The 25,152-nt window shown below is 45.3% G+C and overlaps 1 protein-coding gene across 6 annotated transcripts in view; it reads left to right on the top strand.

Moving 5' to 3' along the window:
- Positions 1-25,152, top strand: part of MACF1 (microtubule actin crosslinking factor 1) — a 248,478-nt gene that overhangs the window by 162,074 nt on the left and 61,252 nt on the right. For all 6 annotated transcript variants that reach the window (XM_054011644.1, XM_054011642.1, XM_054011643.1 and 3 more), the window contains 6 exons: positions 864-926; positions 1,694-1,935; positions 3,120-3,249; positions 4,088-4,287; positions 5,406-5,901; positions 6,508-7,979. In XM_054011644.1, the coding sequence (XP_053867619.1) occupies positions 864-926; positions 1,694-1,935; positions 3,120-3,249; positions 4,088-4,287; positions 5,406-5,901; positions 6,508-7,979 (2,603 nt within the window). The remainder of the gene's footprint in view (positions 1-863; positions 927-1,693; positions 1,936-3,119; positions 3,250-4,087; positions 4,288-5,405; positions 5,902-6,507; positions 7,980-25,152) is intronic.

Genomic DNA, 25,152 nt, shown 5'->3' with positions numbered 1-25,152 from the left:
TGGACTAGGCATCATCCCCAAATGAATTCCAATAGAAGGATTTTCTGAGGAATAATTTTCAGGGCCCAGTTGCATAGGAAAGATGTTTATTTTTTTAGGTCTGTTTCTTTAAGAGCTTCATTCCATAAGAAAAGAAGAACATAAGGAAGTTAATATCTTCAGTAAAGGTCTTTTGGCTCTTGCAATATCAATCTCTATTCTGAATATGATTTTCATGGATATTAGTTCTCCTGTGGGAATGCTGGTGCCTCCACCGAATGCAAAAATATATATAGTGGTCACGGGCTTGCAGTGTGAGGTGTGGAGCTGATATCTCCGTCGTGCCCACAAGCGGAGTTTCTGTTGTGGGCTCTGGGAACTTCACAGCTACTCCAAAACTTCCAAGCTACTTCTAAACTGTCCCTATCAGAGTGGCTGGAGGAAATGGAAAAGGGTGGTGTTGGCTGCAGGGAGTCACAGCTATTCTGTTTTCAGCTATTTGGAATGAGAAGAGAGTAAGGCAAAATTGATTGGGAGTCCCAGCTGGGCATTGAGATGTGAGGAGTGGGGAATTCCTGGTGCTGAGCCCTTAGCATTAAGAGGGGCTGCGGATTTATTGGGATGAAAAGAATAAGCCACTTCAAAATGAAATGAATTTGCTTGGTGGCTGACGTGGTTCGTCTTGTGGAGAGCTCTGTTGTCTTGTGCTGTGTTAATTTGCTCATGCCCAGGATTTGTTTTTTCTTTTGCCATGATGTCCGTCGTCGACAGTGGGCAGCCGGAAACGGTTGGGTCAGTGCTGAGTGCGTACGTTCATTGGTAACATGTCTGTATTCCTAACATGTTTGTCTTGTCCTTTGTTTGTCTCTCTGCCCCTTGCTCAGGTTCTGTGCTGCCCGCTCTAGGAGTGTCAGTAGGCAGCGTAAATGGATACCACACCTGCAAAGGTGAGCTCACCAACTCCGTGTTGCAATAGACAGCGGTGTCTGTGTGTTCATTTATGTTTCCATCAGTGCTTGATAACAGCAGTCTGTACGGATGTTCCCCCAGGAGATAAAAATTGCAATGTGACACTGTCGGAATCCTATAGCAAACCCTGTTTCTCTGCAGCACTGTGTAGTAATGGAGCCATGGGATGGGAAGCTGATTGTGATGTAGGACAGAAATGGCAGGAGGGGAATCCAGCTTCCAGAAGTGACAACAACTTGACCCCTGATCAGCTGGTGTTAGAGAGCTGATGAGTGGGAGATTGTTTTAAGAAAAGCAATAAAGGTTATTAGTTCGGAGGATTCTGACACCATCTTAACCTGGAATTTTAAGTGTGACTTAAATCACTCGTTAGCTGCTGTGAGTTCATTGGTTCAACGAGATAACAGATGTAAAAAGTTGAACTCAAACTGTGAGAGGTGGATTAAATATGATACTGTTAACACGGGGGTACAACATGCAGGAGGCTGATTTACTGGGAAGTGATTTGCTTTGTTGGGCAAACTGTCAAACTTCATATGTGATGCAACTGAGCAAGTCTCTGGCAGGACAGGTGGTGATCACCTGACACCTTAGGGTCTTCAGTAGATGGAAGGACAGTGATCGTAGCCTCTGGTACCCTGACACTGGCAGTCTGCATGAGGGTTGCTCAGAATTCTCAGTGCCAGCAGTCTACATAGGAGGGGTGTTGCCGTCCTTCCGCTCAGGTTTGTTTCTTTGTCATTAGATTTGACTGAGATCCAGTGTGACATGTCTGATGTGAACCAGCAGTATGAGGGACTTGGCATGGCCTTGCGGGAACGCCAGGAGCAGCTGTCAGCCATGCTGGAGAAGATACAAGAAGTCCAAGAGGAGGCAAGTTCAGTGTTGAAGTGGCTGGAGTCAAAGGAACGGACCCTGTCAGCACTCGAAGCTTCTTCCTCGCCTACAAAAACGGAGACCATGAGAGCCCAGGCTGAGCATAACAAGGTAACTTGTCTCTCTGAGCAGGAATAAGGACCGAGTTTATCATAATGACTAGGTCATTCTCTGAGACATGCCTTACTGCACTAGATTGGGAGGAACCAACAATAGCCTGTTTCTAAAGAGAGTATTTCATCTTGGGAGTGCAAGTGGTTAAATGTAGCATGAAGAAGCATGGTGTAGGGAAGACTGAGGGGGGACATATGTCTTCAGATATGTCAAAGTTTGTTATGAAGAGAACAGCGCTCAGTTGTTCTCCATGTCCACCAAGGGTAGGACAAGAAGGAAGCGACCAAGGCCTGGTCCGCGCTAGAAAATTAGGACAGCATCACTAAGTCACTCAGGGCTGTGAAAAATCCACACCCCTGAGTGGCATAAAACTGACCTACGTCCCCATATAGACAGCAGTAGGCCAAGGGAAGAATTCTTCCATCAATCTACTGCCTCTCAGGGAGGTGGATTATCTATGCTGATGGGAGAATCCATTCTGTCGGTGTGGGTAGTGTCCACACTGAAGTGCTACCATGGCGCAGCTGTGCCGCTGTAACATTTTAAGTGTAGACATACCTTTTAGTTTGCAGCAAGGAAGATTTAGGTTGGATATTAGGAAGAACATTGTAACTATAAGGATAGCTAAGCCCTGGGACAGGTGACCTGGGGATGTTCTTGAATCCCAGGCATTGGAGGTTTTGAAGAACAGGTGAGCTAAACGCCTGTCAAGGGTGGTCTAGTATTCTTAATCCCGCCTCAGCATGCAGGGAATGGACTAGATGACCTCTTGAGGTCGCTTCCAGTCCTACTTTCTGTGATTCTATGAATCTGTGGTGAGCTTCACCCTTTTAGATATTTTAGACCTATCCTGTATAGGCAGTAGTCTCTGAGAAAAAGGCTGATAATGTTTAGCACCAATTCTCAGGTCATTCCAAATTCATTGGGAAAGCAACACACAGTTTAATGTTACACTGAGAAAGATGAACTTTTCATTTCTTCTATTCTTAAGGCCCAAGGGAGCGCTAAGTATTAGTAACTAGATGAAATTATTCCATAAAAGGCCAAAGCCAAAGCCTTACTCAACTCCAAGTGTAGCTACTTTCTTCCTTCAAACTGTAGCATATCTCAGTCTAGCTCTTGTGCTTGAACTACATCTTCTGTTGTATGTCTCAGCATGTCCAAAATTTTCCTCTTCCTAGGCATTCCTGGCTGAGTTGGAGCAGAATTCAGGGAAGATCCAGAAAGTAAAGGAAGCACTTTCCGGCTTGCTGGAGAAGTGTCCTGACTCTCCCGAAGCAGCAAACTGGAAGAAGATGCTGGATGATCTCAGTAAGTTCCCTAGAGACTTAGCGTGATTTTTAGATGTCTCTAAACATCCCTTAAGGATGATTCCAGTTTCCAGGACAATTCCAAAAGTCAGAGTGAAGCAGTTACGTGTAATTGAATTCAGGAAATAGAGAACATACCTTCAAGCTGCCGAACATACCTTCAAGCTGCCTGGCCTGCTAGGATGTTTTCAGGATGAGCATTGTTTCAGTTAATGAAGTCTGCATGATGGCGCTACGTTTCAGAGACTTTGCTTTCTTAAGTTACCTTAAAAAAATACCCTGCAATAAAATCAGTTGATTACTAAAAAAAAAAAGCAAAAGTTTCGTTGGCCAAAGTAAAATTCTAATGATTACTTAAAATACTTTAGTTACTTAAATGATTAAACAAGCCTGAGTATTTAAAAAAGAAAATTTCAAAACTTGCTAGAAATGAAGTGTATGTACAGGGTTTCTCCATCCAAAGCTCTCAAAGTACTTGACAAAAATTGATACACGTTATATTATTTTTCTTTGAAAGATGGAATCTGAAGCAGAGAGAAGTTAAATGACTTGCCCAAGGGTCAGGCAAGTCTGAGACAATTGCAAGTAGATGTAGATCGCTTGATTCCACATTTCCTGTCCTAACCACATTACCATAGTAGTTAAAAATGGAAAATATATTACTAGACTGATTGTGTATCAAACATTACACTGGTCTATCACATTAGAGTCCTCATTTAAAGCTGGGGAGATTTCCATTGATAAATTAGTAATAAGGAAACGAAAAAACAACGGCTAAATCATGTGGCAGGTTTCCTAATAACAGTAAAATTACCGGCTATTTCATTTCCTGTCTTCAGACTCCAGGTGGGCAAGAGCCAATCAGGTGACGGCCGAGCGCCAGCAGAAGCTGGAGAAATCAGCGAACCAACTGGCAAGCTTCCAGACAGCTGAAGTCCAGCTGCGCCCATGGCTGATGGAGAAGGAGCTAATGATGAGCGTGCTGGGACCCCTTTCCATTGACCCCAACATGCTGAATGCGCAAAAGCAGCAGGTCCAGGTGAGAAAGGGGCTGCATCTGTGCGTCCTCTTAAACAATGAGGAGGCGTGGGCAGTTCCAGTTTGTGCAAAACTCCTGTGGTGATGGATAAATTCTTGTGTATAGTTTGTACAGTGAGCGTGTGTGTGTCTGTGTGTACGCTCTCCTGCTACCGAACGTGCTCCCTTAGAGCTTGTGTGTGCCAACAAGCTGGGTTGTAAATCTACCCTGCGCTAGCGTGCCATGCACTAAGTGTCCGTGTGGACCTTGCTGACAGGCACTAATGATTCCTTAGTGTGCTTTGATCTAGTCGCGTTTCAAAGCTGGGGAGATCAAAGCGCGCTAAGGAACTGCTAGTCCACATCAGTGGAGTCTACACAGATACTTAGTGCAAGGCAGGCGAGTTTGGGGTAGATTTACACCCCAGCTTGCTGCAGTCTAAATATTCATGTAGACAAGCCCTTGTCTGAAACTCATTTTGTTTGTAGCAGAAATGCCCTGCACACACCACATTGTACAACAGCGTTGGTCTAACCCCTCTTCTCACAGAGATGTCAGAACATGTTGGCTGTGGCTAGTACTCCACCTAAGTGAAACTGGTGTAATTTTTGATCTCTCTTCTGTGCACAGGGTTCCAGTATTGACTCCTTTGTTTAAAAAAAAAATCAAAAAAATCAATTCCACTCTCTACAAAGACCTAGGTTAATACTATCCAGGACCTGTTAATGCTGCATGAGAGCCTTCCTATCTACCTCCTCCCTGTGTGTCGACCTCTAGTTACAAATCAGATTGCTGATATGTCTGTAGCCAGCAAAACCACAAAATAAAATATGCCGGTTAATATAATTATCTCTTTGTGTCACTGGTTTACATTGTGTTGAACACCAATAGGACAAATAAGGAAGAGAAGCGAAATACTTTATGGATGTAATCACAGAGGCTTCCAAATTTTGTTAAGCTGAAATGTTGTTATAAACAGATCTTTGCAGTCTACTTGTAGTCCTGTCCCAGGGATTTCCTGGTTTGTTTCCAGTGATTCTGTGGCTAGTTTAAAGCTACTGGAGCTTGGTTTTGTTTGGACGATGTGTATTCGGTGCTGTCACACTTATACAAACACTTCTGTGTTATTTCTGTTCCAGTTTATGCTGAAAGAATTTGAAGCTCGCAGGCAGCAGCACGAACAGCTGAACCAGGCAGCTCAGGGGATACTAAGCAGCCCTGGAGATGGTTCTCCATCATCCAACCAGGTGCGGGAGGAGCTCCAAGGCGTGAATCAAAAATGGACCGAGTTAACGGAAAGACTCAACTCCCGTTCCAGCCAGATCGACCAAGCCATTGTCAAGAGCACCCAATACCAAGAGCTGCTGCAGGACTTGTCTGAGAAGGTAAAGGCAGTTGGGCAGAGACTCAGCAGCCAGTCTGCTGTCAGCACCCAGCCAGATGCTGTGAAGCAGCAGCTGGAGGAAACGAGTGAGATCCGGTCTGACCTGGGGCAGTTGGAAGAGGAGATCATGGAGGCTCAGACGCTGTGTGATGAACTGTCTGTTCTGATTGGGGAGCAGTACCTCAAGGATGAGCTGAGAAAGCGCCTGGAGACGGTGGCTCTCCCACTCAAAGGCTTGGAAGACCTCGCAGGTGAGATGCCATGAAGCTCCTGGTTGTGGAGTTCAGTTTCTCTGCCTCCTGTTTAACAAAGGGTTATGCGGTCACTGTGTTTTTAAGACTAGCGAGGAAGGGATCTTCCATGATTTCTAAATTTGAAAACCGTTCCGGAAAGGGCCTTGTTAGAAGTGCTTTGAGCAGTGCCAAGCATGTGGTAAGGTTTTGATTCCCACACGATGCCACCAAGAGCTGGAAGTTGAGCAGAGGGGTGACCTGTTCATTACAAGGGTAGGGCTCATTTTGCCCTTCAGCAAAGGGTAGGGCTCAACTTCACCCTATGCACTCTGATTTTAAAAGTGGTGTTGACAGGGACTGAAAAGAATCTGGCCCCAATCTGAGAAGAGGGATGAGGAGAGTGGGCATCTGAGTGGCATCTTCGCTCTCCAAGTGGGTTGCATATAGTTGTGTTACTGTCTCCTAACTCCGTTCTGAAGTTGCTCATGACCTGACAAGCGAAAAGCTGCTGACGTGCCAGGGGAGGAGTTCGTTCCTGTTAATCAGAATGCATCTTGCGCATTTGAGATTTTTTTTATTAGATTCCAGCTTAATTGTTACATTCTAATCTTATTTCCATTTCAGCCGACCGGATGAATCGGCTGCAGACTGCGCTCGCAAGCTCCCAGCAGTTCCAGCACATGTTTGACGAGCTTAGGACCTGGCTGGATGACAAACTGTGCCAGCAAGCCCAGAGCCGGCCTATTTCTGCTAACCTGGAGAGGCTGCAGTGTCAAATCCAGGAGCAAGAAGAGTTCCAGAAGAATCTCAACCAGCATAGTGGCTCCTATGAGATGATTGTGGCTGAGGGAGAGTCTCTGCTTCTTTCGGTTCAGCCTGGGGAGGAGAAGACTGCCCTGCAAAGCCAGCTGGTCAGCCTCAAAACACATTGGGATGAGCTTAGCAAGCAGGTCACAGATAGAAACTCAAGACTCAAGGACTGTTTGCAGAAGGCCCAGAAATACCAACGGCACATGGAAGACCTCCTTCCTTGGGTAGAGGACTGCAGGGCGAAGATGTCAGAGTTGGAAGTAACTCTGGACCCCGTGCAGTTGGAGGCAGCCCTTCTGAGGTCAAAGGCTATGCTCAGTGACGTGGAGAAGCGCCGCTCCCTTCTGGAGATGCTGAACAGTGCTGCTGACATCTTGATAGATGCTTGTCAAACTGACGAGGATGAGGTTCGGGACGAGAAAGCTGGGATCAATCAGAAGATGGATGCCATTACGGAAGAGCTGCAAGCCAAGACTGGGTGCATTGAAGAAATGTCGCAAAGGCTAAAGGAGTTCCAAGAAAACTTTAAGAACATTGAGAAGAAGCTGGAAGGGGCAAAGCATCAGCTAGAAATCTATGATGCCCTAGGACCTCAAGCCTGCAGCAATAAGAACTTGGAGAAGTTGAAGGCTCAGCAGGAAGTGCTCCAGGCCCTGGAGCCGCAAGTGGATTATCTGAAGAACTTCACACAAGGTCTGGTGGAAGATGCTCCAGATGGGTCTGACTGCTCCCAGCTCTTACGGCAAGCTGAGGATTCCCAGCAGGACTTTAAAATAGTGAAGCAAAAAGTAAACGAATGCTGTACGCTGATGGAGACCAAGCTTGAAGGAATCGGCCAGTTTAATAACCACGTCCGGGAAATGTTCTCTCAACTGGCAGATCTAGACGATGAACTTGATAGCATGGGTGCCATCGGGAGAGACATTGACAGCCTCCAGTCTCAAGCCGAAGATGTTCGTACATTCCTGGGCAGACTTCAGGGGCTGAAGTCAGACATTGAAGCCTCTGAAGAGGAATGCAGGCACATGCTGGAAGATGAAGGAAGCCCTGACTTGTTAGGGCTGAAACGTGAACTGGAGACTCTAAATAAACAGTGCAGCAAGCTGACGGAAAGGGGCAAAAATCGCCAAGAGCAAGTAGAAACGACACTCTCTCGAGTCGAGGACTTTTACAGCAAACTGAAGGAGCTGAATCACATGGCCAGTGCAGCGGAGGAGAATGAGGCATTGCAGTGGATTGTAGGGACAGAGGTGGAAACCATCAACCAGCAGTTGGCAGATTTCAAGGTGAGCGCTCCTGATGCGGGGTTGTTTAAGTGGCATTTGCTGGTTAAAGGTTCATCTGCAGTTTGACCTGATCTCTTGTGCTATTCTGAAGCAGTGCGTTCCTTGCAGAATTCATATAACTTTATCGCTGAAATGCCGCCAGGGTGCTTGGTGCTGTTTGAGACAGAGGTCGTCTCTGCCATTTAAGAGTTGAGTACCTGGAAGGAAGAGTTGATAACTCTCATGGTCAGGTTTGAAAAGCTTGTTCCTCGTCTGCCCCAGCCCTGACTCTCCATACTGCACACAATATTAGACTATCAGAACTTCTCTTGGCTTTTTCGGTACAATACTTTTCAGGGAAGAAGGGTGTTTTGGCTCCTTGACTTTATTTGAATCATGAATTTCAGTATCTCCTGAGATGTCCAGTGCAGATCCATCAGTGTATCTGCTAAGTGGGCCTGTCTGCCCAACCCCAGAATCCCAGCTGTCTGTCAGGAACCTTGCACTCTGATGCATCATTCCAGTTTTTGGGTCTTGGATAAAATTAGAGATAGTATTAAACTGTTACTGCTGGGGAGGGGGTGGGGGAGGGCATGTCATTCCCTTTGTCTTATCAGTTTTTTGCTACAGGATTTTCACATTGCCAGTGGAGAAATGCTGGACACCATCAAGGTATGTGCGCAAAACTTTTAACTGAACCCAAAGAGAGAAGGTTTTCATGGTGTTTAAATTGTATGTAGTGTTATGGTGTCAGGCCATGCTGTTACACTGCGTTAATTACATTAGTACTGCCTAGAGATTATGATGCTATGAAACCTCCATTACTGATGCGCTCCACTGCTAGTGATTGGTCTGATTTACATCTTGCTGCTCGGTGACTAGCAAGAAGAGGGTGAACCATTTACTTTTCATCACATAGCTAATTGATCCCATTCAGACAGTTAATGCCTCTGTTACACCATCGCAATATCATGGTCCTCTCAACCCCCTAAGCCTTGTCTACATGAGAATGTTTTTCAGTATAACCTGAGGTGTGAACTTGAACCAGTCTAGCTATGCTGGTATATCCCTTGTGTGGACACTTTTATTCCAGGGTAAGAGTGGCTTTTTGGTTTAGTTTATGTCACTTGGGCAAAGGTTTAAGCTAATCGTAAAAAAGCCACTTGTATCCTGGAATGAGAATGTCCATAAGGAAGGTTTCAGAGTAACAGCCGTGTTAGTCTGTATCCGCAAAAAGAAGAACAGGAGTACTTGTGGCACCTTAGAGACTAATAAATTTATTAGAGCATAAGCTTTCGTGGACTACAGCCCACTTCTTATATGCATCCGAAGAAGTGGGCTGTAGTCCACGAAAGCTTATGCTCTAATAAATTTGTTAGTCTCTAAGGTGCCACAAGTACTCCTGTTCTTCTTTTTTCCATAAGGAAGGTTAGACCCGGTAAAACTACCTGTATAACTGGTAAAACTTGCCTATAGCGAAGACATTACTTCTGGCTGAATCACTTTGATTAGAAAGGTTTCAGAGGGGTAGCCGTGTTAGTCTGTATCAGCAAAAACAACAAGGAGTCCTTGTGGCACCTTAGAGACTAACAAATTTATTTGGGCATAAGCTTTCATGGGCTAAAACCCACTTCATCAGATGCATGGAGTGAAACTGAGCTCAAATGGAATGTCCTGACTGGCCTGAAACGGTAGTGGTAAGAGGATATTTCGTTATCAATGGTCCACATCTCAATGACTTTGAAGATAGCCCTCCAAGACATCTGTGGCTGCTACAGATCAAAGCCAAAGGTACTGCAACAGAAGGAAATAGATAAGCATCCTTATCAGGAGTCCTTGATTATTCTCAGAGCCCCTGGGACTCTCTGTTGGGCTGGAATATCTGCTTGCAGAAACTTCCTTTAAAAATGAAAGTTGCAGGAATTATTTTAGCTTTCTTCTATGTAAAAATTAAGAGACGAAAGCTAGGGGGGGGGTGGGGGGAATGAAGGCTGGAGGAGAAATTATGATTACATAGAGGAAACTCTTCCTATAAACCATTCCTCTAAAGCAGTGGTTCTCAATCAGGAATCCGGGGCCCCTGGGGAGCCACGAGCAGGTTTCAGGAGGCCGTCAAGCATGGCCAGCATGAGACTCACTGGGGCACAGGGCAGAAAGTTGAAGCCCCACCTGATGGGGCTAAAACCCCTGGACTGCAGCTAAAGCCTGAGTAATGTAGCTTTGCAAAGGACCCTGTGGCGTGGGGCCCTGGGCAATTTGCCTGCTTGCTACCCCCTAATGCCAGCCCTGGCTTTTATATGCAGAAAACCAGTTGTTGTGGCACAGGTGGGGCATGGAGTTTTTATAGCATGTTTGGGGGAGGGGCCTCAGAAAGAAAAAGATTGAGAACCCCAATCTAAAGAACCAATGTTATTGGCATCGATGGTGACTACTGCATGGCAAACGTTTTCAAGACCAATTTTATGGTTTGCCTCTAAGGAAAAAGAGATGTCCCATGTGTCCGCCTGGACACTGAATGATATCGCAAGCATAAACAGTGACCATCTTGTTCTAGGTCATTAAATGTGCACTGACCGGAGTGAATAATGACACCTCCTGGCTTGTGCATCCTGAGTGGGAATTGGGAAGAGAAGATCAGTTGTCCAGAGCAAGCTTTTAGGAAAATGTGTCATAAATTGTCCGTTCGCATTGCAGCGTTGAGTGTCCTTCCTCCCGCAAGGCTTTACAAACCTTGGCAGGGGAGTTGAGAGAGTGCACACCCTGCCCTGTGAGCCAATCCATGTGAACTGAGCAGAAAGAAATGAACTTGGAAGCCTGCCCCACATCACAGACAATCGAGCTGAAGTCGTGAATGTTCCCTTTTAGAGAGCGAGCCGTGTAGCCAAGCTAGAAACTTCTACAGCCCTAGCAAACCTTTTGAAAGTTCATAGCTTGCTGATGTTGTTGTGATTTGGAGCCAGACTTTGCAGTGGGGGGAAGGGTGATCTACAGGTCCAGCTTTTGCTGAGCTCATGGGAAGCTAAAACAATGAAAGGAAAGAATCTGAGTGTGTCAGCCACATTTACACCCTAGTGGGTCAGGGAAGGGAAATCTCTTCGGGCCCTGTTCTCAAGACCGAGTAACAATATTTTGGTTCATTTCCATGGGTCAAGAGTTTAGTTCCTGAGCTGAAATGCAACGTGAAGTGCATGGCAGATTTATCTGCACTCACACCCAGAGCTTCGTGGTGGGGTCACGCATCAGAATGGTGCCTCAGCTTCTAACAAACGGAGAGCAGTGAGGTTTGATCTGACTGCAGGAGGGTCTGTTGAAAATGCTCTTAGAGGTGCTCAGGTGGAAGCCAGAAAAGAGTGTGTGCAATTGGGGGGGGGGGGGGGGGGGAATGTATATATTTTTGGTGCTTAAACAGGCTGCAGTCTGTCAATGCACAATATCAAAACAGTGTCTCACCTCTGGATTGGAGATTAGAGAGGTGCGCAGCGTGTGGCCTGGGGGCCAGAGACAGCCTTTAGCATCATGAAATAATGCCTCCAGGTGGCTCCTCCTTGGAACTGTATGTAGAGAACAAAGCTGATCGCTTATAGGGTTTGATTGCTGGGGCACCAAGAAGCACTTTTTATTTATTTGTCCAGAAGACACAAGTACAAGCAGATATGATGTCTTAATGCACTAATTTTATGAACATCTATGTAAATGATCTGCCTGTGGTCTCCAGGCAGACTCCCAGTGCAGCCCGTGTTGTTTCAAAGGCAGGCACTACAGACCCCAATGTGGCCAGGGCTAGAGTGGTTCCAATAAGGAACAAGAGAGATTGAAATCTCACTTTCAGGGACTGCGTACAGGTGATTCAAACGAAGGTTTACACCTGAGGCTTCCCAGGGTTTTTTTCCCAACAAACACCCACCAAATCTGTTCAAAAAGAGAACTGGCTGCAAAAAAACTTGTCATGCTGCTGCTTCCCAGTCCCCATGTGCCTTGTCCATTTTGTTTTTTCCCTTGCCAGTTTCACACCACACCAAACACAGGAGTTAGGAGAGATGAATCTGAATGCAACATTTCCAGATTATTTTAAATCCAGTAAAGAAGCTGAAAAGCGCCTGCCAGATCTTGACCGAAGGAATTTCTGTTTACCACAGAAGTATTTTTGGTGGGGTGAGGGAGGGAGATTGGAATAGAGGACTGAAGGCACCAAAGGTCATCTTTGTGAGTATTTCACAACTTTCTGAATTATTCGTGTCACTAGCATCCTTTGATGGTAAATACAAACAGGCCTTCTTTCTTTTAAAGAAAAAAGTGGAGACTCAGAGTATGTCCGCTCTGCGGCCGGAGATGTAATTTCCAGCTTGAAGGAATGGTTGCTCTGATCAAGTCAGCACGCTAAAGTTAGAAGTGTAGCCATGGTGGCAGAACGGGCTAGCTGCCGGTGCGTGTGCCTAAGGTGTCTTCAGGTATATTGTGTAACGAGTCTGTGAACATATGGACACAGCTGATTCATCTGCAATATCGTTATAACTATATCGCGTCTAGCACATGAGCGTGATGGAAGTTTGTGGCCTTCTTGTAAAGGGCAAACATCAGCCCTGTCTAAAAGGTTTGAGCACAGCATTAGGAACACACAGTGGATGATTCTACTTTAGAGAAAGGCAGACCCGCTTAGCCTCTCTGTGGAGTCCATTTTCTTCATTCCGAAGAGACTTTTCAACCTGTTCATATCTTTTCTGCATTCCAGTTTTACCAGTGTGAAACTGATGGGTTGCACTCTTTCGACAGGAAGATTGACAGGAAACATCCACCAATGGCAGCTGCTCGTATGAGCTTTCAGTTATTGGCATTTTTCCTCAGCTCTTTCTGCTGTCAGCTCGGTTTTCTCAGACGAAACTTTCCATAGTATTAATGCTAACGATTGAACTCAAACAAGCTCCGGTTAAAACATCGATAAACAGAACAGCTCATCCAGCTAAGCTTTAACAAGCAGCAGACTCTTCGGGGCGAATCATTCCAGACTTGCACACTGGAGATGCAGGAAATATACTGAAGAGATAATGGTTTTTCCTTTGTGCACCCTCAGGCACCAGCAGTCCAAAACTGAGAGGATCCTGAATTGCAAACTCTCCACCCAAAAACTAGGCAAGAGACCAATGTGCGTAGATTAAAGAAGCTGAAAGCTACTTTATTTGATGCAAAAAACCCTAATCTTTAGTGTAAGATTGCAAATGAAGGGTACATAGACCGATCGTTATTTTGTAGTATTGTGGTGGTGTCTGAGAGCCCCAGTAGTGGGCCAGGACTCCATTGCGCTAGCTAGGCGCTGTACAAACACAGAACAAAAAGATGGTCCCTGCCTCAAAGAGCTTGCAATCTCGAATCCCTCTTCAAAATATTTTCCGAAGAAGATGGATGAGCCCCCAGTTCGATCAAAGCCAGCAGTTCCGTCTGCTCCATAGAACTCCAAAATACATCACATAATGCACCTTGCCTAAGTGGATTTACACACTTCCCTAGTGGTTAGAGCTGGGAACTGAGAGTTGGGAGACCTGGATCCCGGTTTTGGTTTTGCCATTTGACTCATTGGGTGACCTTGGGCAAGTCACATAATCTCTCTGCTCCCTAGTTTCCTCGTCTGCAAAGCAGAGAAAAGTACTTGACAACCTTTTGTAAAGTACGTTGAGGTCTTTACACAAAAGTTGTTACATAAAGTAAAGGTCTTTTCTCCTTTCTACAAAATAATGTTGTTGTTGCTATTTATCTGTATTATCCTAACACCTGAGAGCCCCAGTCACCTTTCCCAAATAACATTTCAGAGTTTTTGCATATTGAGAGAATCGCATTTCCTGCTCATGGAAAGATTAGATCAAAAATTAGGCAGGTACCGTCTTTTTCAAAGTTGTACCGAGGAGCAGCCTTAAAAATGAAGTCTGGGAGAGTCTGAAGATCTGTATCATTCTAATGGAAAACTGAGAAAAAGCATCTAATGGCTGGTGCTATAATAGAAACTAAACTGATTGCCTTGGTATTGAAGTAAAATGGGTGCTTATTCAGCTGGCTTAAAGAGAGGGGTATATGGATGCCGAGCCTGATACCAGGCTAATACAACGGACTTAAACAAGGGAACCACCTCAAGAAACACGGCTAAGAGATGTTACAGCTGAAACACCTTCCCATTCTACACTCCAAGTGCAGTGAATGTTAGAACCCCCCTATCCCCAGTATGGCTGAAGACCTTCTTTTGTCCAACATCTTCTTGAAAAGTTCCAGAATAATGATAAAGGAATGCTTACAAGCCAGGCTCTGTTTTGATTGTTACAACACCGAAGACTTTTCCATGCTCTTTCATGTGCCCAAGAATTGAAATTCCTGATGGGAATCTACCATGGTGGGAAAAGCTCCGGACTAGTTGCTGCTAATTTTCCTGTCTCACCCATGAGGATGAAGGTCTCTAGATCGATCCACAGTCGTTTGAATGAGATTGGGCAGTGGGTCAGGTGACTGAGACAAAGGATTAGTTACAGAGAATCCCATGTTGGCAAACCATGTCCTCCAAGGCCAAACTGACTGGACCCTGGCCTCCAAGACCACCTGTTAAAGATGGTCATCACTTCGTCCATCTATCCTTCTGCCAGAGAAATATGTTTGGGGAGGAAAGGGGCTGAAAAATCTCTGCTACATGATGGTTTAAACGTATTGACTGAATCAGTGACTTCAAACCCGCAATGGCCAGCTGCAGCAAAGGACTTTCCACCTCTTCATTCCTCCCCTTTCTTCGTTTATTGAGAAATTACTGCAGAGGAGGAGGAATCGCCAGCCTGCCATGAACAGTTCCTGTAAAGGCATAGTGAGCACTAGAGGAATTAAGCTCTGGGTGGGAAAAGCAAAGGGAAAAAAGCCAAAAATGACATGCTGCCATTGGTGCCTGTCACTTGTCAAACATGGCAAGAGGACAGCCCTTGAGTTCTGAATTGGCGGCGCATTAGGGATGGGACTTCTGCCACCTATTTTCAAATTTTGTAGATAAAATTATAATAATCGAACCATATTTTAGGGTAAATCTAAACACTGTTGTGCAAGTTCTCTGTAACTTTTGTCCTCATGTAATAAATCCTTGCGATGGGTTATTTGAAACCTGAGTTTCCCAATGGACTGTATTCTTTAACTTAGGCAATACTTACTTTTCAGGCCAATAATGATTTTGAACTTGAGCATGTGAGAGACAGAGAGAAATCCCTAGACAGAAATAACTTAAGCAACACCTTGATTTTATTTTACAGAGCAGAGGCTCACCGATCCTTCATGCTGCTGGCACCCTCTCTGTAAAAACCCCAGAAGGATTCATGATGCACTCAGAGGGAGTGAATAAAACCATTCTAGTCACCTTTTCATTCAGAGGCTGCTCTTTCTAATACCTCCCCCTTGCCCTGTGTAAAGGGAGATATTTGCCAAATCTGTCATTGTAACACATCAAGGAAACCCACCACCACCCACAAAATACTCCACAAACCTTCTTTTGGTGAAAAGAGTGGTTGTTTTCTTTATATTATTCTCTCAACTTTTTGGGAAGGCGACTGATTCCATGACACTGTCAACAGCACCACTGTTTATAAGAATATTTTGCACTTTTACACCACTTTCCATTTTCCAAGTGCAATACACACATTTACTAGCCCTTGTGACACCCCCAGGAGTGAATAAGTAGGAATAGCTCCCTTACTCCTCATTTTAAAAACCAGGAAGCAGAGCCACGTGGAGGTTAAGTGAATTCTCCAGCAAGCATGCCTGAATTCTAATCTGGGTCTGGTTTTTAGCCCTGTGCTTGATGCCATAGACCAGAGGTTCTCAATCCGTGGCACGAGAGCAACAACCAAGCGGTATGTAGATTGGATTAAAGTGTAGTATTCGAGGAAGAATCTATTATAACTGCACCGATTAGAATCCGCAAGGTGGCATACCTAGAATTTTCTGAGTTTTAGATGTGGTACGGTAGGTCTTAGTTTGAGGACCACTTCCCAAGACGATGCTGTTTTATAGAGAGAGAAGACTCGTGCAAGGGTAGGGATTTGGATTTTGGCACCCAAAGGAGTTAGCATTTACTGTAGATCAAGGCCATGTCAACACTGCGGAGCCTTTGCTGGTCTAGCCCCCTAAACGTAAGCCGGACTTCCACTGGCATAGCTACATCACGAATTAGTTGGTGTTGGTCCTGCTTTGAGCAGGGGATTGGACAAGATGACCTCCTGAGGTCTCTTCCAACCCTAGTACTCTATGATTCTATGATCACCTCTCCAAATGACATTAGCTACGCCAGCAGAAGCACTCTTCTGATGTAATAGTTGTGCCTACACTGAGTGGGTTGCCGGCATAGCTGTGTCAGCTGTGGGTGTGATTTTTTTTCACACTCCTACCCGACAGCTTTGCTGACAAAACTTTATAGTGTAGTCCGTGCCCAAGACACCTGTCTGAAAGCTGCAGGTAAAAGTCACTATGATTCTGTCTTAGCACCAGTACTGCACTATGTGGCTTGGAAGATTATGTGCAACACAGAAGACAGTCTCCAAAAAAGTAGCTCACTGTGTCTCCGTAGCCGGAAAGCGTGCTACTGTCAAAATGGCAGTGTGTGAAAGGGTGACTTTTTGAATAGAAAGGTCCTGTTGCATCCCTGACTGCACCAACATTGTGTCAGGTGCATGCGAATGCAAAGGGAAGCCATGCTTGGGAGAGGGAGGGGAAACCGTTGTCACCCAGTAAAGTTGCTGTTATGTGAACAGAGTGAAAGGGACTAGATGGGTGGAGTTGATTGATTGTAAGTACCGTTCAGTAACAGTGTAAAATAGCATTTCAGTGACACGACCGGCAGAAAGATTGAATCTTGGTGTTTCCTCACACCTATTGCCGATTCTGCTTTTGATTATCACCTTTATTGAATAAACTCTCTACGGTAGCATGCAGAAGAAGGTTCCCCAACTCACAAGGATGACATCCGCACTCTTCCTTCACCCCTAAAGTATTAGCAGCAGGATTTACTCTCTAGTTCTTTATGAGCTGGTTTTAGCCGCTATCTCCAGGATGGTTTACACATGTGCCCCTGGAAAGGAAAATCAACACCCCTTTCAGGATTGCAGGTCTGAACCCGAGAACAGAAATGAGTTTGTTAGATGAGTCAAAATATTTATGCGACGTACTCTGAATAGTATTTTGAGGTAGCGTGTTAGCAGCAACTCCCCTTATATGAACGTGCTTCTGTGCTTGAAGATACCATCTCCAGAGCCCAACCTCAGAGCCTCCTTCTGTGATAGTCTCTGAGCTGTTTTGATGGTGGTTCAGCACCTGATCGTTTGCTGGAGCCCCAACATAACTTTGGACTCAAGTTGTAGCGTGCCTAGCTGGTCGGTGGCTTTGGGATGTGGGTGGAAGGGGGAGGTAAACTTCCTGTATGAATGTCCCATCAGAATGCGGTATCTTTAATGGAACGGGGAGGGGACAATCTGTCTCTTGTTCTCCTGCCTTGGTTCATTTCACAGTCCAGCTGGTGGTATTTTTAACCCTTATGTGACCCCAAAGGAATGCATGTGGCTCCTTTCTCCGAGCAGCTGGGTGGGGATGGGGTGGGAGGGAGGCAATGCTTTCTCCTTGTTGAACACTTTCCAGACCTGCTTAAAGCATTGCTGGCTAGTATTTTGAGCACCAGCAACACAAGCAAAAATGCCTCCTCTTTCACAGCTGTTAAATCATCTTAAAGGCACAACGTCCCTGTTGAGGGGAAGTGATATTAGATTGGGGAACAAGAAAACTAGGAAGAAAGCTCAGATAAGCTTCGTGCATTGCACGTTGTAGACTTCAACATGAAAGGTAAGAGCTGATGGTTACAAATCTATGGTAATCGTTACTAGGGGAGTAAGACCAGCCTTGGTTGAGGTGCTGGAGGGTAGCGGAGAAGTATCACTGGTATCATAGCTCTTGTGTACTTCTGATTTGGTAATCTGAGAGTATTGTAAATAAATCTGTTTTCAGAGAGACACTTGAGTCTTAGGGGCCCTTGCAGTGGCCAATGTTCCCATTCCTCATGAGCAGAGGAGGAGCAAATAAGTACTCAGACCACTAGAGATACTTGGAGCAGAACCGGCTTGCAATTGTTCATCTGAAAACAACTGAATGGCGGTGACCTTGACCGGTCAGTGGAAAGTCAGGAAAGCATTTCGGTCTCTCTTGAGCAGAACATCATGTACAAGTGAAAGCTGAGAGTGGAGTAATTGAACTGAAAGCTGCTGAGAGATGCAATGGAGTAATATTGAGGTGGTTTTGTTGTAATTGGCTTGTTGGTTCAATAATAAAGTGAGTCCCTTTTGGGAGTCAGCTTGGGTCACTGTTCCAAACCCTCCCACTCACACATGCTGGTAAACGAATCAGTTTGCCGGGTCTCAGCTGTCCTGTTCTGGGAAGCATTGCCATGGGATGTCTCCCTTTCAAAGGAGTATTCCTAACCTGGTTGTATTGATACTTGAAATGAAATACTCTGCATCCATGGTCCAACCCTGATCCAGGGGGTGCTAAAAATACCAGCTTCCTCTAATACCAGGAATGTTGGGCTCTTTGAGAAGGGAGGGAGAGGGGATGAGGTTTGTCTAAAACTGGCAGAGTAGAAAAGGAAGGTGTTGGGCATTGCTGGTTTGGAGGATAGATTTGCTTCTCCGTTTGCCAGCGCTGTGCAGATGCATGGAGAAATGTGAGATTGAGCATGTGCTTAGTTACATGCATGTGTGGTTACATCATGCCATCTCTGACTGCGTTCTCCCACAATACTTTGTGTCCTGATGGTTCAAAAAACAGTAGTACCTATTTGATTTGCAAGGGAAAGGTGCGGGTGACGGTCGCCAGTAGAAGACTCAGTATTGTAGAGCAGCTGGTGATATTTTAGTTGATTTATCCCTGGCACTTAAAGAACGTCCACCACTAACTACCACTCCTAACTAAAAGGAAGCGAGTGACCTTCCAATTCTTCCATCCAAAGGATCCCCATAATACCGTTACCTCACTTCCTAGAGTCTCCAGAAAGTTGCTGTCAGCTAATAGTGCTCCATCTCTTTGGGCTTCTGCTAAGTTGCTGACTCACTACGTGGCTGAGCAAGTAATTTAGTTTCTCCATTTGTTAAATAGGGTTAATACCTATAGACCTTCCAGGGTGGTTGTAGGTTTCCATATTTCTTAAGGAGAGTTGAGATCTCCAGGGGAAAAGTGGTAGTACCTTTGTTGTGTCTAGATTTGGGACCCCAGAGTGGACACTGTTCAGATCGCCCTAAACTTCGTCTGTATAAGTGGGATACTTGGTTGCTGCCTGGCCGTTTTCTACCACACCCCGCTGTGCCTCTCCTGCTGTGACAATCAATCAGCTGTTTAGCTTGAGCGGCTTCCTGCAGGGCGTGTTCTAGAATGGCATGGGCCCTGTCACCAGCTGGGAGCAGGGAGTTGTTTATAGTGAAGAGGTCTCGGTGTTGTTTTATCAGACAGACTAAAATCTCTGTTCAGTCCTGTATGCAGCGTATGCACTTTGGAACAAAGAGATTCCCTGTGAGCAGAGCAGGAGGTTTTGTGGGGAACTGGGCGGTTGTTATATACAGAAATGGCATTTGGCAAGTTTTTATAAAAATAAGTGCCCTCCCAGCCATCAAGACATACCATTCCAGCAGGTGGATTTTTACCTTGAACCTGCCATCTTAAATAGGAGGTTTATTCTTATGCCTGTTTCAGGGTGTGTCTTCCACCTCCTTCTGTGGGTGGAAGATTAATAGTGCATTGTGGGAGCGCCAGTTCTCACAATGATTAAGCACAGAAGTGCCATGGTATTTGGCACATTAGATTGTGTGAAGCTGTGTTAATCGCTGCTATACTGTGTAGGCTATTGGCTTTATTTATTTATTTTAAGAAGAATTTAGCTAGATCCTTGTTAGCTGCCATGCAAATAAATAGTTAAAATGAAACTTGCAAACTTTTATAGAGCTGTTAGAGGCTGCATTCTCAGGGGCATGTACGTTCTAGCATAGGTGCTTTGGTGGGACCGTCTCCCTGTTTTATAAATGGAACCAGCTTTTCTGATTTGAAGAGTGGGATTGTATGCTGGCTGAGGTCTGACGTGAAATCAGTTTGAAGTCAGCTGTAAGCCAAGTGGATAAAAGAACAACCACCACAGCACAGTTGGATCAGATTATCCCCACAGCTTTTGTCTACAATGTGCTCCAAGCGTAGGGTTTAACCACATAGTGCTACTAACTGTGTAACGCACAGAAATGTCAATTTCCAAGATTTGGGGAAACCAGTGAATCAAGGAGGAAAGAGGCAGCAATGGAGTAGAGATAACTAAATCCCCTAGGATTTTGGTCGGCGGTGGGGGGAAGGGATGTGAGAACCAAAAAAAAACCCACCATAAAAATCCTGTCTACACCTAGAGCGGCAGTGTAGGGTAAAGTTGGAAATAGTGTAATTCATTTATACAGCACTTTTGTCCTGAGACCACAGCTCTTCCCGAACATCACACACGAGTGTTATGCAGCTACCAGTACCCGCAGGAGGAATTGAACTTGCCTTCTCCACTGTAGGTTTGGGGCCAGATTTCTTGCTGCTAAATTTCCTGAATGAAGTCTGTCCATCAGGGGACAGGATAAGATCCACAAAAAGATGAATAATTTCAAAACGATACAGCTGCCAAATTCCAGGAAGAAGGTTATAGGAAGTTTGCACAATCCTGGAGGGAGGCTTGCATTTTGGTCTCCCGACTTTGCTTTCTCCCCTGCCCTCTCTGAACCTGTATCCCTCCTTCCAGTCCTGGTGGCTTTGCTCTCTCTCTTTCTCTCTCTTCCCCCTCCTCCCAATCACTGTAGTATCTGAGTGCATTTCACAATCTGTAATGTGTGTATCTTCACCACATCCCCAGGAGGTAGGGCAGGGGTAGACAACCTATGGCCTTCGGCTTGCGAGCTGATTTTCAGTGGCACTCACACTACCTGGATCCTGCCCATCGGTCCAGGGGGCTCTGCATTTTAATTTAATATTAAATGAAGTTTCTTAAACATTTTAAAAACCTTATTTACTTTACATACAACAATAGTTTAGTTATATATTATAGACTTATAGAAAGAGACCTTCTAAAAACGTTAAAATGTATTACCGGCACGCGAAACCTTAAATTAGAGTGACTAAATGAAGACTCGGCACAGCACTTGTGAAAGGTTGCTGACCCCTGAGGTAGGGCAGTGCTATTATCCCCATTGCACACATGGGGAACTGAGGCACAGAGAGGCTAGATAACTTGCCCAAGGTCACACGGTAAGTCTGTGGCACAGCAGGGGATGTAATCCAAATTTCCCAAATACCAAGCTAGTTCCCTGACTACTGGACCATCCTCTATCCATTGGCTCATTCCTCTCCCTCAGTTAATCCAATCATCACCCTGCTCTGCCCGAAACATGTGGCCAGCATGGGGAGCCAAGTACATCTCAGAGGAGTGCTCACATACTAGAGCAAGGAGCATTCCCTGGATTGCACTCAGCCCCGCACTTTGGCCAGGAAGTGAGTGAATGAAAGGAACCAACCAGCATAGAAAAGGGCTTGAATAGTGGGGGCAGGAGGGAACTAGCAGGCCGAGGTGGAGGAGAGGAAAAGAGTCTGGTAAAGGAGCAGGAGAAAATCTCTGACTGCACTCTGGGCTCATTGGATCAGAGAATCTCAAGCTGCTAGGTGGCCGACTTGGGGGTCTACAGCGAGCTAGCTGATCATGTGATGCACTCTTTATTTCCAGCTGCTAAATTACATTAAAAGACAGCTAAAAATATATTAAATGCCTTCCTAATGTTACTTTTTCCCATAAGCAATTTCTGTAGTTGCCAGAGGGAGGTTATGCAATTGTGAAATCGGGCGATGGAACCGATGCAATTGTGAATGAGAAGATAGGTGGTCCATGAGACAATCACTGTCTGAAAACGCAGTCCTGTTAGAAAGGTTGGAGAACCACAGACCTAAAGTCCCAAAAGCAGGTGCTCCCACTTCAGACGAGGCTCTTGGCAAAGCTTTTTTATTTTATTTTTTTTAAACACAGCTGTTTCTCAGTAAGTCTGAAACAACCCTCAGAATGAATTTTAGCAGAGATCATTTATTAGTAGGAAATTATCATTATACAGCACTGCCAGCGCGCATGATGCTTCACAGAATATCGAGAGCGCATTGCAATTTAATAATAAAGACTAGACAAAGCACAGAGCAACGTGGAAATCGGTAAGAGGGCTCAGCAGTAAGGAAAAAGCAGTAATTCAGATCGGGGGCCGTCTTCCTGTATGTCTTCACAGCACCTTGCTCAACTTGGGGTGCTCCCAGATATCTACCATATAGAATGGTCTTTGAGGGATTTGAAAGAAAAAGGGAACACGTGGTGGGAAGGAAGTGTGAGACTGATCCAAACCCACGGGACAGGTTGAATGAGAGGAGGAGGAGGAGAGAAAAGTAGCAATGAAGAGAAGATTGGGAGGAATATCCTGAGTGAAGGGGTGGGGAGAGGAGGAGTAAATGGGCAGAGATGTAGGTGGAAGCTTGGTTGCAAAGGGTCTTGAAGGGGAGGACAAGACATTTTGAGAAGAATTAAGAGTAAAGCAAACCTGTAATGTAAATTCTTAGCTACTGGTCAGTGCCTGAGCACTGGCATTGCTCTGTATATCAGCGCCCCGTACAGTCGTATTAAGAGCTGTCATGACTTTGGGTAGTGTTGGGTAATGCCTATTGGGCTTTTTCGCAGGGAGCGGGCAGAAGAGGGCTAATATACCCCAACTGGCTCTTCTTTTGAGGGCAGGATTACTGAAGGGAGAGTTGGCATCTCATTCCTCTCTAGGGTGACCAGACAGCAAATGTGAAAAATCGGGACGGGGGTGGGGGGTAATAGGAACCTATATAAGAAAAAGACCCCAAAATCGGGACTGTCCCTAATAAAATTGGGACTTCTGGTCACTCTCTTCCTCTCTAGGAATTCACAAAGAACATACTCCTGGTTCACCTGCTGACTGGAAACGGATTTTGTGATTGGCTAAGATGTATGTTCCTAATGGGGCAGGTAAACACAGATTTGCTAATTAAACCAACATCACATTTCAGGTTCCTCCCTGCTACATTTTCTTTAAAAACCAGGCTGTAGGTCCCAGCTAGCTGTGAAATGAACACCCTCCTCCCCCTCCCCCCCCTTTTTTTTTTTTTGGAGCTCTGGGGTAGAGTCTGGAAGCTCTATCAGATGTTTATTTCAGTAACAGAGATTGCTGCTGGCAGGTCTCCACATACCAAAACCATTGGGAGAAATCTGAAAGGACAAAAATTCAGAGGACCATAGGCTCCCTCCCTTCACACACCACATAACAAATATAAAATTGGAGGAGGGCCATTTGAGTTAGGAAATGCTGTGTGTCTCTCAGCTAGGACTCTTCAACTCCAGGACTACTCCCGACTGTATGACACTCAGTAACCTGTCAAGCCTTGCTTTAGAGTCTTTTCATGATCAGTCTGATTATGACTTTTGAGGACCTGATAATATTTGAGCCCAAACCTCCGTTGAAAGCCCAGTACCATGGGTTTGTAGTCGGCTGCATCTGCTTTAATACCTATCTGATTTTCTACTGGTTTTAGAGATAGGGGATGTGATGGAGGATAACTGACCTGCTCTGGGCACGTGACTTGGTGAGGAAATAGGAAAAGAATTTCTGGCTCTGAAGCTGGCAGTTCCACATCGAGATCATTCTTTATAATGGAACAAAAACCCTCAGCACCCCCAGCCTGGATTCCTGGAATTCCTCCTGCAGAAGGGGCCCTAAAGTATTTAACAGTCCCACTCAGAGAGAGTTTGCACAGTGAAGGTGGGGGGGGGGGAGTGGGTTTATTGGTGAAATGGTGGGGCCGGCCTTTCTTGTGTTGTTTCAGCTGGGTTGAATTATTAAAGTAAACCAAGACCTGCTCTCCCTTAACTGTAAAATCTGTGCTTACGCACAGAGCCAGAGATGGGCTAGATTGGTCATGGAGTGTGTGTGTGTGTGAGAGAGAGAAAATACTGGCAGACCAAGCTGGGTACAAGATGTGTGCCAACCATATTAATCCTCTGGAGGTCTATGTTGGAGGGTTGATATTTTTGAGAGAACGGTGCAGCCCAGGATAGATTCTGCTACTTAAAGGAGCTCTCAGGTGGTTAATTCAGATTGCCAACTACATCCATAGTAGGGTGTCCTGTCTGCACAAGGCTCAGACATGGTTTGGCTGTCAGGTCTCCTTCCCCCTCTTCTCAGAATGGTACTTTGACATATTTTATGAATGGAGATGACTTCCTCCCCACCCCCCACAGGCTTCTTTCATCTCTACCCAACTCAACTGGACAGTATAGGAAATGTAACAAGTTTTTAATGTTCATAAATGTGGAAAACTTATCCTTGCAAAATATGTGTTTTCATTTTTCAGAAGGAGAACAAGCTCTTGCGGATGGTTTCATAGGATGATTTATGCAGTTGGTGTTCGTTGTCATTTAGCCTTCGCGCTAAGAATTGTTTATAGACTTTTGCTTGGGAGATGAGGACAAGTGCTAGACATGTGGGTCTGCTCGAAAAGAGGGGGTGGCACTTGCTCAGTCAAAGTGGAAAGATGGAGGCGCGTTTAAAGTACAGGGGCTAGAGATCTGAGTTCAACTCACAACCCTGCCACAAGCTCTCTCTTTGACTTTGGGAAAGTCCAGATGTTTTCAGCAGGACACCTGCAGCTCTGTCTGATCTCAGTGGTTAGTGGGTGTGCAGAAATTCTGAAAATGTTTGCGTCGGTTTCTCCTCTGTAAAATGGTGATTGCTCACCAGGGCATTATGAGTATGGGAATGTTTGTGAAGCTCTGATACCATGGTGATGGGAGGAAGTAAGTAGATGGCAATAGACCTATATAAAATATAATTTAGTAGCATTGGTGTCCCCCCGCCCCCTGTTGTTCTAATTCCTAGGCCATTTTCTAAGTCATCCATAAAACCCAGGAGGACGTGTGTCTTGTGGGGTTGTCCAGCCTTAACTGGGTTGTTGGATGTTGCTGAGAGCTGTGTTGAAGCTTTTTCAGAACACTCTGATTTTCTCTCAAACCTGCCACGTCTCTTAGCAGGCCTCTGCTTAGTGAGTCACACATTCAGCTTACCTCCCTCTTCCAACGCCCCAGAGG

Source organism: Malaclemys terrapin, chromosome 22 (assembly GCF_027887155.1).
Source record: "Malaclemys terrapin pileata isolate rMalTer1 chromosome 22, rMalTer1.hap1, whole genome shotgun sequence".
Classification (NCBI taxonomy): Eukaryota; Metazoa; Chordata; order Testudines; family Emydidae; genus Malaclemys; species Malaclemys terrapin.
This window is presented reverse-complemented; position numbering and strand designations above follow the sequence as displayed.